This window comes from Arvicola amphibius, chromosome 4 (assembly GCF_903992535.2).
Source record: "Arvicola amphibius chromosome 4, mArvAmp1.2, whole genome shotgun sequence".
Taxonomy (NCBI): Eukaryota; Metazoa; Chordata; class Mammalia; order Rodentia; family Cricetidae; genus Arvicola; species Arvicola amphibius.
In genome coordinates, this window is record NC_052050.1 from 42,806,598 (window position 1) to 42,820,312 (window position 13,715).

At 47.0% G+C, this 13,715-nt stretch overlaps 2 protein-coding genes across 6 annotated transcripts; one reads left to right on the top strand and one right to left on the bottom strand.

Annotated features, from left to right (window-relative positions):
• On the top strand, window positions 1-8,028 carry Tmem97 (transmembrane protein 97). The gene is made up of 3 exons (XM_038327426.2): window positions 1-202; window positions 5,976-6,120; window positions 7,079-8,028. Exons 1-3 carry the CDS (start codon window positions 77-79, stop codon window positions 7,336-7,338), a joined length of 531 nt encoding a protein of 176 aa, XP_038183354.1. The 5' UTR covers window positions 1-76; the 3' UTR covers window positions 7,339-8,028.
• An 82-nt stretch (window positions 8,029-8,110) lies between these two features.
• On the bottom strand, window positions 8,111-13,571 carry Ift20 (intraflagellar transport 20). Of its 5 annotated transcripts, none has more exons than XM_038327427.2 (6): window positions 13,418-13,569; window positions 11,455-11,716; window positions 11,180-11,308; window positions 10,059-10,144; window positions 8,882-8,985; window positions 8,111-8,487 (listed from the first exon to the last, which is right to left on the bottom strand). In XM_038327427.2, exons 2-6 carry the CDS (start codon window positions 11,525-11,527, stop codon window positions 8,406-8,408), a joined length of 474 nt encoding a protein of 157 aa, XP_038183355.1. In that variant the 5' UTR covers window positions 11,528-11,716; window positions 13,418-13,569; the 3' UTR covers window positions 8,111-8,405. The 5 variants fall into 5 exon arrangements, with proteins under 5 accessions (XP_038183355.1, XP_038183356.1, XP_038183357.1 ...); XM_038327428.2 differs by having other exon boundaries at window positions 11,455-11,708; window positions 13,418-13,558; XM_038327429.2 differs by having other exon boundaries at window positions 11,455-11,685; window positions 13,418-13,553.
• Between the last annotated feature and the right edge of the window lie 144 nt (window positions 13,572-13,715).

The following is a 13,715-nucleotide window of genomic DNA, read 5'->3' on the forward strand; positions in this document are numbered from 1 at the left end:
TGGGCGCCAGGTTTCTTCCCACGTCGCGGGCTCCCGGTGCAGGCGTGTCAGCTGCGTCTTAACCGACGGGACGAAGATGGGGGCTGTGGCCGCCAGGCGCTGCGTCGAGTGGCTGCTGGGCCTCTACTTTGTCTCGCACATCCCCATCACGCTGTTCCTCGACCTGCAGGTGGTGCTGCCGGCCGAACTGTACCCGCAGGAGGTGAGGGCTCAGGGGTCCCCCACGTGCCGTCGCGGTTCCCGTCTGCTCGGTGCCTGACTTGGGCCCAAGCTGGGTCTAACAAGCCAAAGACCAACGCTTTATTCCTCTCAGGAGCATACCTGACACTCAAGAGGTCCTGGGTTCCAGCTACATTTACTCCCCAAACCTTTGCAAACCCTTTGTCCTTGGGGTGTGTTTCGCTTAGTTCCACCTCCGGCAGGTGGCTGGGGGGAAGTTGCCTGGGTGAATCAATGTCTGTCAGCTGTTGGACTTGGTTAAAGTTGTGTGGATGGGCTTTAAAACTCCAACGTAACCTCAGAGAAAAAGCCCCAGTAGAATCGAGCCTGTCTGAAGGGTTTAGCCTTTGGTTAGTGCTGCGTGGTAGCTCATACATCACTCCTGGGTCTGGATCTAGCTGCAGGCGCTTTGAGGAAATGCCTTTTCAAGTACACTGTTTGAATTGGGTTTGAAGGGAGCTGCATTCTTTGACCCCACTTATCTAAATCTGTAACCTTCCAGGGAATGCCTGCATGCTTCTTCAAACTACGGGTAGAACTCTAGGCAGGACTGACTTATTCACCTAAAGATTTGAACTGCTGGGCTGTGGTGGCGCATGACTTTAATCCCAGCACTTGGGAGGCAGAGGCAGGTAGATTGATGTGAGTTCGAGGCCAGCTTGGTCTACAGAGCGAATTCCAGGACAGCCAGGACTACTCAAAGAAAAGCTGACTAGAAAAAAAAAAAAAAAAAAAGAAACAAGAAATGCCTCTGAAATACAGGGCAGTTCTTAATTTTGAAATCCAGGAGTTCTCAATGGTGTCTGCAAAATTGTATATATCTTGTGCCCTCTGAGGAGGGGGAGACTGTAGCTTCCATCACCGGAAGAGTGCCACCCACACAATGAGGTTAGGAGTGACACAGTCAGCAATGTCACCCCCCACTCCCTTAAGTCTCCTTTTGGTTTGTTTGTGGAACCACATAACTAGGAAGACCTTTGACCTTCTTTTCCATGGGAAACTCTAGATAGTATGTGGCAAGAACACTTGGTTTTTCCAAGAACTGGCTGAGTATCTTGGCATGTTTAGGGCTCTATGGCTCCAACTTTTTTTCCTTAAAATAACAGTTCATTGAGTACATTGCAAGAGGGCTGTAACTAGGGTACCACGTGCAGCCACAGCTTTGCAATAGGTTAGATAGTAAACTCAAAGATAAATTGTAGGATTAACATGTGGCTCCTTGGTTTAAAAAAAAAAAAAAAACCAGCATGCATGAGGCCCTGAGTTCACATCCCAGCACTAAAACACAGCGTGTGTTATGTGTGTATACAAGTTATATCATTGTGTATCACTGCTCTAACACATTGTCAAAAATGTAGTGGCTTACTTTACCCTAGATTTATTCTTAGGCTGTTTGGAGGTTAGGAATTTAAAATGATGGGTCCCAGTGCTGTAAGGAGGACTATGCTCCTTGCCGCTTGCAGCTTTGTGGTGGTTGCCAGTGTCTTGCAGCTTGTTTTACAGAGCTGAGAGTCACACCTAAGACCCAGGCATGCCACACAGTCTACCCCCTGAGCTCCATCCCTGGCCTTGGCTGTGGCCCTTTCACGTCAGTCTTTGCGGGTCACCCATCAGACTGCCACGTCATCGGTGTCCACACCTCCCTCTGGCTTTTATAAGGTCACTTGTGATACATTTAAGGCCCACCGTCTAACCCAGGAAGATTCCTTTGAATGTCCTGTTGGACATGGATAAGGACATTATACCTTTGAGTGCCATCGGTCTCCTGCCACCAAGGGGCCTGAAACCCTAAAGAGGCCATCAAAACAGCACTAGCTATTAGTTAGCCTTTTGGATGGTTTTGTTGTTTGTTTTTTGAGGCAGGGTTTCTCTGTAGCTTTGAAGCCAACCCTTGTGTTTTGTATTTTGGTAATTTTGAAAAGGATCTCAACGGGTAGTTGACAACATGCCTTTAATCCCAGCATTCGGGAAGTTCAAGGCCAGCTTGGTCTACAGATAGTTCCAGGACAGCCAGGGCTACACAGAAACATCTTGAAAAACAAAAAGAAAGTAAGGGATGGGGGGACTCATGCTAGCCCAGGATAGCCTCAGAACCAAACATTCACTATCTCAGCTGTATAGGGTTTACAGGCATGAACTGTTCCACCCAGTTTGAGTGATGGGCCTTAGGAGATGGGGTCTCACTACTTACAGCTGCCTCTGCTTCCCTCACAGTTCCTGGTGTCTTTCCTGACTGCTGGTCCCCATCCTGCTTACCACTCTCCAAACAACTACAATTTGACTAGCATCATACAGACCACCAGTTCAACATTTGTTTTTGAGACAGGGTCTCACTGTGTGCTCTAGCTGTCCTGTAACTCAGTATCTAGACCTGGCTGGCCTCGAACTCAGGTTCCCTCCTCTGCTTCCCAAATGCTTAATTCTAGGTTTATTGTCACCGTGCCCGATCAGCTTTCAAGCTAGGGATGTAGCATTGGTCATGGTCTAGCATGCACACAGTGCTGGGTTTCATGTCTAGCCCTTTATCTCTGTCCCCCTTTTGCCTTTTTTGAAATTTTATTCATTATTGTTGTGCTGCAGTACCTGTGTGGAGGTCACAGGACAGTTAGGGTCAGTTGTCCCTCCCATCTTTACAGGAGTTCTGGGTAGGGAATTGGGTCATCGGGCCTGCGCACCAAGCACTTTACCCACAGAACCATCTTGCTGGCCCTGCCTTTTTAATGTCTTGACCAAAAACTGTGGTATTAAAGGCATAAAACTGGAACACCCTGCCTGGAACACTATCCCCTCCCCCTCTTGTTTCATTTGGATGGGGAGTGATTTTGTTGCTGCTCCATGAAGAAAATAATAATCTGGGCTTTAAGTCAGTCACAGATTGTCTTGGATGATCCCTGAATTTAGAACCGGTTTGGTGGCACTCAGGAGGCTACGAGACAAGGATTACTGGGTTCAAGGCCAACCTAGGCTACATAGCAATACTGTCTCTAAAACAAACAGCAAAGCCCAAATTTACACTCACAGAAAGATCATTTATAAGAAGCTACAGCATATCATCAAGGGTTTTTCCCCAAAAAGGTAGAAGGCCTCAGTGACTGGGCTGAGTTTTGCAAACTAAACTTTGTTGTTTGAATCAAATCACCTGGGCTGAGCTTAAAGACAAGCTTGGCTTCAAACAGAAAGGAAAGGAAGCATTTTGTAGTATCTCTTACAACTGAGTAAACCAATCCTGTTAAAATAAGAAAACCGTGTGAGCCCATAGATTTAAAAGCAGTTGGTCCTGATCCTAATTGAGGTTCTGTAGGATTCTGTAGCAGACCAGTTCAGAAAGACAGTGTGTTCCAGGTAGGTGTGGTGTAAATGGAAAGTTTTTCTTTTAAACCTTGGAGTGCAGGGCTTAAATGATGTTGAGCAATTGCGTGCTTAGATTTGGTAGTGTTAAACTGGAGCATCTTTGGCTTGGACCAAGCACACACGCCTTCATCCATGTTCACTGCTGTTGTACATGGATTCACTGCATCTGAACACAAAGATGGAGAAATTGTGTGCTGGAGCCAGGCCCTTGCCGCTAGCCCTGCAGCGCTACCACACTCACTGCTTGTCCAGGCTGTGCTGGCATCCAGTAGGTAGGTGATAGCCCCATGGGCTCCAGCTGCCTGGGAGCGGGGCAGCCAGCTTTGCTGATCTTACCCTGCAGCCTTTCAGCTCTGCAGTACTGCACATCAGTCTGGACCTGCAAAGTTGGCCACCCTCAGCTCAGTTCTTTACAGCGGCATTCAAATGGGCAGAAATGCCTGCCAGTACTTCACTCTGAGGTAAATCTTGCCAAACAAGTAGTTATAATGTGAAGTTGTGTGTGGTGGTGCACATCTCTAACTCCAATACCTGGGAAGCGGAGGATCAGGAGTTCAAGGCCAGTTTCAGTTACAAGAGACTCTGTTTTCAAAAAACAAAACCAAAAAAAAAAAAAAAAAGCAACAAGGGGCAAAAATATTTAGCCTGACTTGCTCAATTTACAGGTTAGGAAGTAGAGACCGAGAGCGGCTGACTTAACCTTTCCTGTCCCTACCTTACTGCCCAGAAGAGTGCTCAGGGGATGCAAAGGGTTTTGCCAAGGATCCAGTTTCGCATCTGTGTGCCCTGACACCTGTGACCCCAACACAACAGTGTTTCTGGGTGCTTGCTTAAAAGCTCATGGTAGCAAGGCCTCCCTTTCACAGAAGCCAGCCTGTCTTTGCTGTTACTTGAATTTTTCTTTGTTTTTGAGATAGGTCTGTAGGCCAGACCTAGCCTCTAACTAGGCTAACTTTGAACTCTGATTGTCCTGCCTCTACTTCCCAAGTGCTGGGATTACTAAGTGCCACCATACCCAACAGCCTTTATCTTTTGATTGGAAATTAACACCAAAAAAACCTCCCTAGATTTTCCATTGTATTTAGCATCATATCTTGACACTTACTTGGCTTTGAGGTGCATTAGTGTTATTTCCAGGCTATTTTTTTTAATATTTATTTATTTATTATGTATACAATATTCTGTCTGTGTGTATGCCTGCGGGCCAGAAGAGGGCACCAGACCTCATTACAGATGGTTGTGAGCCACCATGTGGTTGCTGGGAATTGAACTCAGGACCTTTGGAAGAGCAGGCAATGCTCTTAACCTCTGAGCCATCTCTCCAGCCCCCTCCAGGCTATTTTTTTGTCATTTCATTTTTGAGGCAAGATCTCATATAGCCCAGGTTAGCCTTAGACCATGTAGCTGAGCATGACTTTGCTTTAGGATGTTAAGTTTGACAGGCCTTTGGTGGTAGTGCCCAGAGTGGGCAGCTGCAGGTTCCCATCGCCTACTGCCTGTAGCTAATCAGCATGGAGCTGCATACTTTGGTCTGTTAGGTTGATTACAAGTGTGAGGCTGGAGCTAGACCCATACTGCTGACTCAGGCCTCACCAGAACCATGATGCTGTGTACTCTGGTGTAAATCCACCAATTCCCAGCTAGTCTAATTAAAAAAAAAAAAAAAAAAAATGAAGCCAGTGAATGAAAATAGATGTATTTGTAATATTAGGATTGAAATGTCTGTGTCTCCACAGAGGTTAAATTTACTTCCCTTCTACCCTCAACCCTCCCCCAGGAAAACTCAACTGACGTCTGCATTTGAGGAATCTAGATGTCTGGTGTGTAGTCAGGATGAGTTTCCATTTCCGTATCAACAGATGAGAGCAGAATGGTCCTAAGTGGCAGTTACTGTAGCTCTGCAGTGATGCAGCTAGGTGTGTGCTAGTGCAGTTAGGGACAAATGCACAGTAGCACTAAGACGAGATTGAAGAGCCCAGGAAAGCTTACTCTGCAAAGAAGGTAACATTTGAATCACGACTAGGAAGGTTTTATTAAGACCATCTAGGCCAGTGTTTCTCAACCTGTGGGTCATGACCCCTTTGGGTGTCAAAGGACTCTTTCACAGGGGTTGAATATCAGATATCCTGCATATCACGTTTACATAATGATTTATATCAGTAGCAGAATTATAATTATGAAGTAGTAATGAACTAATTTTATGATTGGGGGTCACTACAGCATGAGGAACTCTAATAAATGTGTCAGAGCATTAGGACGGTTGAGAGCCACTGGTCTGGGTGTCATCAGAGCCAGGCGTGTATGGCACTGCTGCACCAGGGCTGCACAGTGAGGGCCTTGGTGCACTGGAGCCACTGAACCTCTGTGCCACGTGTTAGTACTCACCGGACTCTTGTCTTTTCCAGTTCAGCAACCTGTTGCGGTGGTACTCTAAGGAGTTCAAAGACCCTCTGATGCAAGACCCCCCAGTGTGGTTCAAGTCCTTCGTGTTTTGTGAGCTTGTGTTCCAGCTGCCTTTCTTCCCCATTGCAGCATATGCCTTCTTCAAAGGTTGGTAGTGTGGGAAATCTTAGTTTTGCTCAGAAATCTCTTGGAGGAGCAAACCCCTGTAGCTTCAAGGATCTGGTGTCTGCTAGCATAGATGTTACAGGGAACATTAAATGGGCTCAGCTGATGTCCTGTAAACTGGGCTGCCTCAGTTACCTAGAAATCCCTCATGATGTGAGCCTAAGGCCAAGCATAAACTTGTTCCCTTTAACCCACCACACACATAGTTTCTTTTATCTGTGGCCTTATCTTCCACTTAGGATAGCATATTGCCTTATAAGCTGGAAGCAACAAGCCAATCCCTGAAGAGTTTAACTTCTCATTTAAAAATTTTTCTTGGGGCTGGAAAGATGGCCCAGAAGTTAAGAACACTGGTTGCTCTTCTAAAGGACCTAGGTTTGGTTTCCAGCAATATACAACCATCTGTAACTCCAGTTCCAGAAAAGCCAACACCCTCTCTGGCCTCTGGGGGACACTGCACACAACATGAATGCAGGTAAAAACAAAAACAAAAAAAAAAAATGTTTTTAAAAGTCTACATGCCAACATATAATTAGTGCCGTTATGAAGTAGCCGTGGCCATCCTTGGAAAACTAAGCTCATTGCATAGGGAAGTTTATTTCCCACTGGGACCCTGTAAGCACGGGATCCAGCTGTACCCTCTTGCCCGTGTGGATCCTTTATGGGTGCTGTGTTCTAGATCTGACTGGCCAAGCTGCTTTGCTGCTCCCATTTCCTCGGTTGGGTCCTAGCTGTCACATAAGCTTACCTGTTGAGTGGTATAACACATCTAGTTTTTCATGTGTGCAGTCTGACTGTCCATCAAGAGGCAGAACCATTGAGCAGAGAGGGAGCAGACAAGCAGGGAAGGGGCAGAGCGTGTCCCAGACACCCTCCCTGGAAGTCACCAGACATGACTTTTAACCTAATTGTCCTTTTTTTCTTCCTCTGCTTGCTTCAGGAAGCTGCCGGTGGATCCGAATCCCTGCCATCATCTATGCAGTTCATACCATAACGACATTAATTCCAATCCTCTGTACATTTCTACTTGAGGATTTCTCCAAAGCTGTTGCTTTCAAAGGACTAAGACCTGAGAATTTCCGTGAACGACTGACCCTCATAGGTGTCTATGTCCCCTACTTAATAATCCCCATTATACTCCTCCTGTTCATGTTGCGGAACCCTTACTACAAGAACGAGGAGAAAAGAAAGAAAAAATAACAGACACTAGCCTGGTGGTGGAGATCCCACAGTACAGTTGCCTTCTGGACAATACTAGAAAGACTGCTCTGAACCCATGTTTCAGCAGCACTTGAAACACAAGCAGCAGTGTACAAGATAGTGGCAAGAACCATGCCAGGCCCTCACCTCCCAAGGCCATCAGCAGGGGTAGGGACCAGCAAAAAGGTGCCAAAGTTCTGCCACATCATTGCTAACCAACAGGCAAACAAGAAGCCAGTTAGCACACACCTGACTAGATCCTAACTACCTCTGTAGCTGGTCACTTGTCAACCAGTGAGCTCTGGGTGTTTAGGCCACTTTAATGTCACAAATTTTGTCTCTTTAACATCCATGAAAAACTACCTGTTTTTTTGTCTGTACCTCTGCCTCACAAGTCTAAGCCAGAAATAGTTTACAGTGGAAGGTAGCCACTCACAGGTAGTCCCATCTTCAAGTTATCCTGCTAGTCCTTGTACTTCCCAACTCTGGCGGCTCAATGCCACCGGGCTCCCTGGTAGTTTTGTCCTTCCCATCTTGTCCAGAGTGGGGAACAGTGTGTCTGCTGTTCCACTAGCTCTCCTCAGAGAAATGAAAGATTGGTGGGTGCTAGGAAGTGCTGTTTTGCCATATTGCTGTGGTTATTACTGTCTGACTTGTGTGTCTGGTCCAAATAAAGGTAGCTGCTGATCACTGCCTGGTTTGTTGTGTGAATGGGGGTTAGAACGCTGAGTTCTCCGAGGCTGGTAACAGAGCACCAGAGAAGACCACGCCATTTGCTAATGGTATTTATTGCTTGTCATTGAGAGCTTTTTAAATTAAAAAAAGTGGATCAAAGTTCAGTTTGTGCTGAGAATGCAAGAGGTGAGGCCCTGTGCTGCCTCTGCCACTAGCAATGGCTGAGCACTGTTGACCAGCTGCCCCAGAGGTGCCCAGATAGCAGCACTGCCTCCTCCTACACTGCCATTACACACTTGGTCACCAGTCAAGTCACTGGAATGGTACAGAGGTTTTTCTGTTTGTTTTGGGTGCTTTTTTGCTTTCCTGCTATAAATAATGAAAATTTCAGTTCATTTCTGAAAAATAAATTGGTCAATAAATTCATTTTGTTCTGCTTCTACTTTACACAAAGCTTCATATTCAACCCGATACCTGAAAAACAAAATTGTTAGAAGCCCTGAAAAGAAGGAAATAAAAACAAGATAATTGAGAGTATAGAGCTTTAAATAGTTGCAAGAAATGGTTAGCTATGAAGTCAGGGCAAGAGTGTGAAATAAGCAAAGCCCTACTTAGAGCCTCCCAGGAGAAACCTCCATCCCTAGGGAAGGCACAGGAGGTAGCCTCAGCCCTTGTTACAGGAACCAGTGCTCAGACTGGGAAGTCATCTGGAATTAACTAAGTCCCCACTTTCTTATCAAATGTAATTTAAAAAAATCTCCAGGATACCCAGTGAGGTGCTCTACCTGGGAAATGATGAATAAAGACAAGGTGATGGAGAAGGAAAATAAGAATCTGCAGTTGAGTACTGGCTTAGCTGGCTGCTTACCTTTCTAGCTGCATTTTCTTCTCTGCTATTAGGGCTTGCAGTTGCTGCTGTTGGGCTTCTCTCTGTTTTGCTATGGATTTCAGCAAGTTCCGAGCACCAATGGCCTAAGAAACATCATTGCCAAAGAAGGCATGGTTTAAATTCACCTAACTTCTAAAAAAGGGAAAAGCCACTTGGGAGGGGAAAAGAGAAGAGCCCCACGGTTTTAATGGCTAGTCAAGACTACTAACCCACTGATCCCAAAGTGCTTGGTGAAAAATGGCAAGAAAAAGTGGTCTGGCCTGCAAGTGTATGCAGTGGCTCATTGGGAGGCACCACTTAAATGCCTTTTACCGAGCCATCTGTACCCAGCAGTCTTTCACATCTTCATCTGTAAAAGGAGGGTAAAAACACCCACCAGTACCATGAAGATCAAAAGGAGTAACCACAAGTGTGTACTGGCCAGGTTAGAAAGGACACAGTGGTTAAGAGCACTGGTTGCTGGTGGAGAGGAACCAAGTTCAGTGCTGCAAGCACCCACATGGCAGCTCACAAGTATCTATAACTTCAGTTCTGTGGAATCCAACACCCTCTCTGACCTCCATGGGCAAGGACACCAGGCACACACATGGTGCATATACATGCAAGTAAGCAAAAGAGTTATACATAAATCAATCTAAAAATCTGGGGACTGGAGAGATGGCTCAGTCATTAAGCACTAGCTGCGTTTGCAAAGGGTCTAGGATAAAGCAACTCACAACCAAACATTTCTAATTCTAGTTTCAGAGGATCTGATACTTTCTGGTCTTGAGACGTGCACATATGTGTGCACAGACATCCATGCTGACAAACATTCGTTCACATGAAATAAGTTTTAAAAAGAATACTGGGGGCTAGAGAAATGGGTCAGCGGTTATAAGAGCACTGACTGCTCTTCCAGAGGACACAGGTTTGATTCCTAGCACCCACATGGCAGCTCACAACATTCCAGGGGATCCGACACCCAATCACAGACAAAAAGGCCAACAAATCGCCAATGTGCATAAAAGAAAAAAGAAAATACTGGCATAAGCTCACCATGTTAACTAGGCCAGCATCTATTGATTATTAAATGCCTGTATTAAATAAATGAGCCTACCATCCCTATAATAAAGACGAGGCCACGGGGTTCCTGGCCAAGGCCAACTGCTAATCTTACCTTCATCTTCTCGTTCTCCGCTTCTTTTGCAAGCTGATCCACAAGCTCAATTAGACCACCAACTATCTTCTGAAACTGGCCAATTTCTTTGAGGGAAAGCACAAAACATTCTCATTAGCATTTCTTTGAAGTAGGGAGGCAAAGCCAACTGCCCCTTCTAATCTGTGTTATAGCAGCCTGGTGCCTACTAACCTGAGCCTCCCACTATCTGGTCAACCATAGAGAAGAGGGACCAATACCAGAGTTAGACTTGGACAATAAGCCCCAGAAAGTACTCTAAGGACACAAGCATAGCCTTTGGACTGGCCAAAGTTTCAGTAGAAGGTGGTGTGGGGATCCCCACCCCTAACCACAGCTGGTAAAAAGCACACATCACTTAGGTGCCCCATTTCCTAGTCACTCTTTTCAATGTTCTTGGTATGTTGGAGCCCTGTTTTATTTTATGAAAATAGGCCAGAGAAGTGGGCCACAGCATACAGCAACCATTAAACTGGGAACAGACACCAAGCAACTTGCCACAAAACCATGGCCCATAAATCTCTTGCTTCAGCTGAGTATGTGACACAGGTCTGGAACCCCAGCACTAGGGTGGCTGAGTTAGGAGAATCCTAAGTTTGAGGCCAACATACAACATACACAGTGAGACCCTCAAAAAAAAATGAAAGAAAATTCCCTTGCTCCAGCTTAATCTGGCTTTTTCCAAGGCTTGCTTAGCAGTTAGGAAAGCAAGCCTCCGGGAGATCTGTAGCCCAAAGGTCACCACTGTGCTGAGCTGCTCCTGGAGACTTCAGTTACCACCTCTAACTCCAAATAACACAGATCCTGCCACCAAGACTATTCTACCAAGAAATCAAATCAGAACATACAATTTATTTCCCACCTCCAAGTCATAATTCTCTATTAAGAATTTTAAGGTTATTCATTCATTTAGTGCTGTGGGGACTAAATGTGGGACTCGATGGCAACACAAGAGGGCAAGTAGAGAAGGTTGGGCACACATGGGAACCCGGAGACTAGGCTCAATCCAGGTAGCAAGCACTCTGTTCTGGCAGACCTAAGAGCGCTTGTCAAGGTGGGATAGTGAATTTGCTCAAAGCACTGTGTCTCCAAGTGATACTCACTGTCCACAAAATCCTTACACTCTTCCTTGAGCTCTATGGTCTGCTGGGTAACCTCTGGGTCCAACACCCGAAGCTTGTTCAGCTCATCAAAGTGCAGCCCTGCTTCCCCCAAGATGTCCTTGGCCATAGCTGCAAAGAAATCAGCCCCAACCTGAATTTCAGCCCAGACACCCAAGGAAATTCAGGCTCGACTTCAGCCCACTCCAGTCCCCAGATACCAACAGCAAGCCCACCTTACACTCCCCATTCCCTCTGCCTCCACCGCACAGCCTCACCTGTTTCCCTTCCAGGCTCCCTAGAGAAGCTCTGCTTTGAAGGGGTGACAGTGGCAGTCAGGAGGTATGTCATAGGAGCAAGGGTCAGGAAAGAATAAAGTCCAGTTGCTTGTCACAGGCATCGTTCATTCAACATACATTTCTTGAGTGCCTACTACATGCCAGCACTGCTAGATGCTGCGTGTGAAGATGAACGCAACACGGTGCCTGCCCTGGAGCAGCACAGTTTAGCTGGAGGAAAACAGCCATGGAACCTGAAAAACTATATTGCATTAAGTGATTTTAAAGAACTATCACTAAGCCAACAGGAAAAAAAATAAAAACAGCAGCTCACTTGGGTGCATCTGGCCTAAGCTGTGAGCAATAAGCACAGTTAGAAATCCCCACTTGTGCACCCCAAAAGGCTTTTCAAATGCATGAACTGAAATAACAAAAGAAAAAATCTGGGTGAATTTAAAAAATTAAAGCGCTAAAAGCCAGCTATAGTCATAGATGACTCTGACCCGAGTTGTGCCAGAGGACCCCAACACAAATTTAGGACCAACCTGGGCTACATACCAAGTCCCAGGCTATCCTGTGCTACATGAGGCCCTGTCTCAAAAACAAATTGTCTTCTTAAGCTGTTCTATTTGGACAAACAGTTGTGCACTTAAGAGCTACCAGGGATTAACTGGACCAGGTGCTACAGAAAAGTCCGTGTCATATGAGGGTGCACACACCTATTTGAACTTCCGTTTGCATGCATTTCTTCAAAAAACTGGAATCCCTGCTCCAGGGACAGAGTGAGCACAGTGTCTCTAGTCTGACACAGCAGGCAAACAACCACAAACTGTGAGAAGGCCATGAGGAACAGTGCTCAGTGCTTTGTGAAGCTGCTGCAAGAGCACGGTACTCACGGGGCAGAGGGCGGTCAACAAAAGCCTTCAGGAAAAAAAAAAAATATGAAACCTAACTAAACGTGTCCCAAAAAATCTTCTAAGAGAAGGTGGGAGAGAGGCATTCTGGGCAGAGGGGAAAGCGCGTGGGAAGATCCTGAAGCTAGAATTTGACACAAAAGCTGTGGTATCAACGACAAGAGGGAGCAACGAGGCCAGACTGGCTAGAGCTGGATGGTTAAATGCTGAGAAGCTCCAGCCCTGAACTTGGCTTTTTAATATATATATATCGGTAACAGCTAGTAATGGATTCCAGCAGTGCTTGTCGATCAGATTAGCAAAGATCACTGCCTTGGCCTACGGGAGGGAACAGGAACAGCAGCTCCCAGATCCTTCGCTGAGAGCCTAGCATCTAAGCAGGCTGCCTGCAGGTTAAGTGGCACTCTGTTAATGTCTGCGGAATGAATGGATGTGGAAACGGTAGGCTTAACAGAAGAAAAGACTTCAAGCTGAAGGCGAGTTCGGAGCTGAGATGGTTTCTGAGTCTACAGAATTTAGTAACAGACCTCTTAATGCAGCAGACTGGAGATGAGGGTAAAGAGCCGAGCGTGATGGCCATGAATGTGGGTTGGACCGAGTGTGTGGCTGGAAAGGACAGTTGAATGAGACGGGTAAGAAAGAGAATTGCAGGGAAATGGTGCGCAGCGGACTAACAGATCCCCGCCTCACCCCCAGCTTCCACCAAACACGTGCCAGGGACCTGGGGTTGAGGTTCCTAAGCATGAGGGCGGTGGCGGGCTCCGCAGGCACTGTGGACAGCCGCGGCTGTGGGGTGCGGAGAAGACGCGGGCACAGTCAGGAACGACTGGCAAAGGACGTGGCGGTCTTTACTACGTTTTCCTCCTGCACTGTCCGAGCCTCGGTTTCCCGCGGACATGACAGGGAGCCGCGCTCTAGGGCTGAGCTGGGTGTAAACCGGCTCTCTCTAAACCACCGCTATCGGCCTGGGCCTGCCAACCGTCAGCGCGGGGTCACCTCGCCCTCAAGTCCCAAGTCCACCAGGTCCCCCGACCTCAATCACGACATACCTGCCGACCCGTCGCGGCGGCACGCTACGGCCCAGACGGTAACCGCAACCGGCCGCTGCCACGGATACAGGACCTAGTAGCCACACGTCACCCCCTGACACCAGAACCACTCGCATCCGCCCACCCCGCAGTGCCTGCTGGGAAATAGAGGCACTCCGAGAGGAGCGGTAACGGCCCACGAGACCCAGAAGCCTTTGCGCCGGAGGCCGGCGGAAGTAGATTTGCTCTCACACCCGGAAGCGGAAGAAAGCCAAACCTCAGCGGGATTCCCGACTCCACCGCCTACTCGCGCGCTGTG

What these genes read in the sequence shown, in the direction of transcription:
- Tmem97 (XM_038327426.2), top strand. Translation starts at nt 77, where the DNA reads ATGGGGGCTGTGGCCGCCAGGCGCTGCGTCGAGTGGCTGCTGGGCCTC. An exon ending in CCGAACTGTACCCGCAGGAG is followed by an intron (nt 203 to 5,975) that starts GTGAGGGCTCAG and finishes TGTCTTTTCCAG; the next exon opens with TTCAGCAACCTGTTGCGGTG. An exon ending in AGCATATGCCTTCTTCAAAG is followed by an intron (nt 6,121 to 7,078) that starts GTTGGTAGTGTG and finishes TGCTTGCTTCAG; the next exon opens with GAAGCTGCCGGTGGATCCGA.
- Ift20 (XM_038327427.2), bottom strand. Translation starts at nt 11,527, where the DNA reads ATGACATACCTCCTGACTGCCACTGTCACCCCTTCAAAGCAGAGCTTC. An exon ending in GTGTAAGGATTTTGTGGACA is followed by an intron (nt 10,145 to 11,179) that starts GTGAGTATCACT and finishes TTTCCCTCAAAG; the next exon opens with AAATTGGCCAGTTTCAGAAG. An exon ending in CGGAGAACGAGAAGATGAAG is followed by an intron (nt 8,986 to 10,058) that starts GTAAGATTAGCA and finishes GATGTTTCTTAG; the next exon opens with GCCATTGGTGCTCGGAACTT.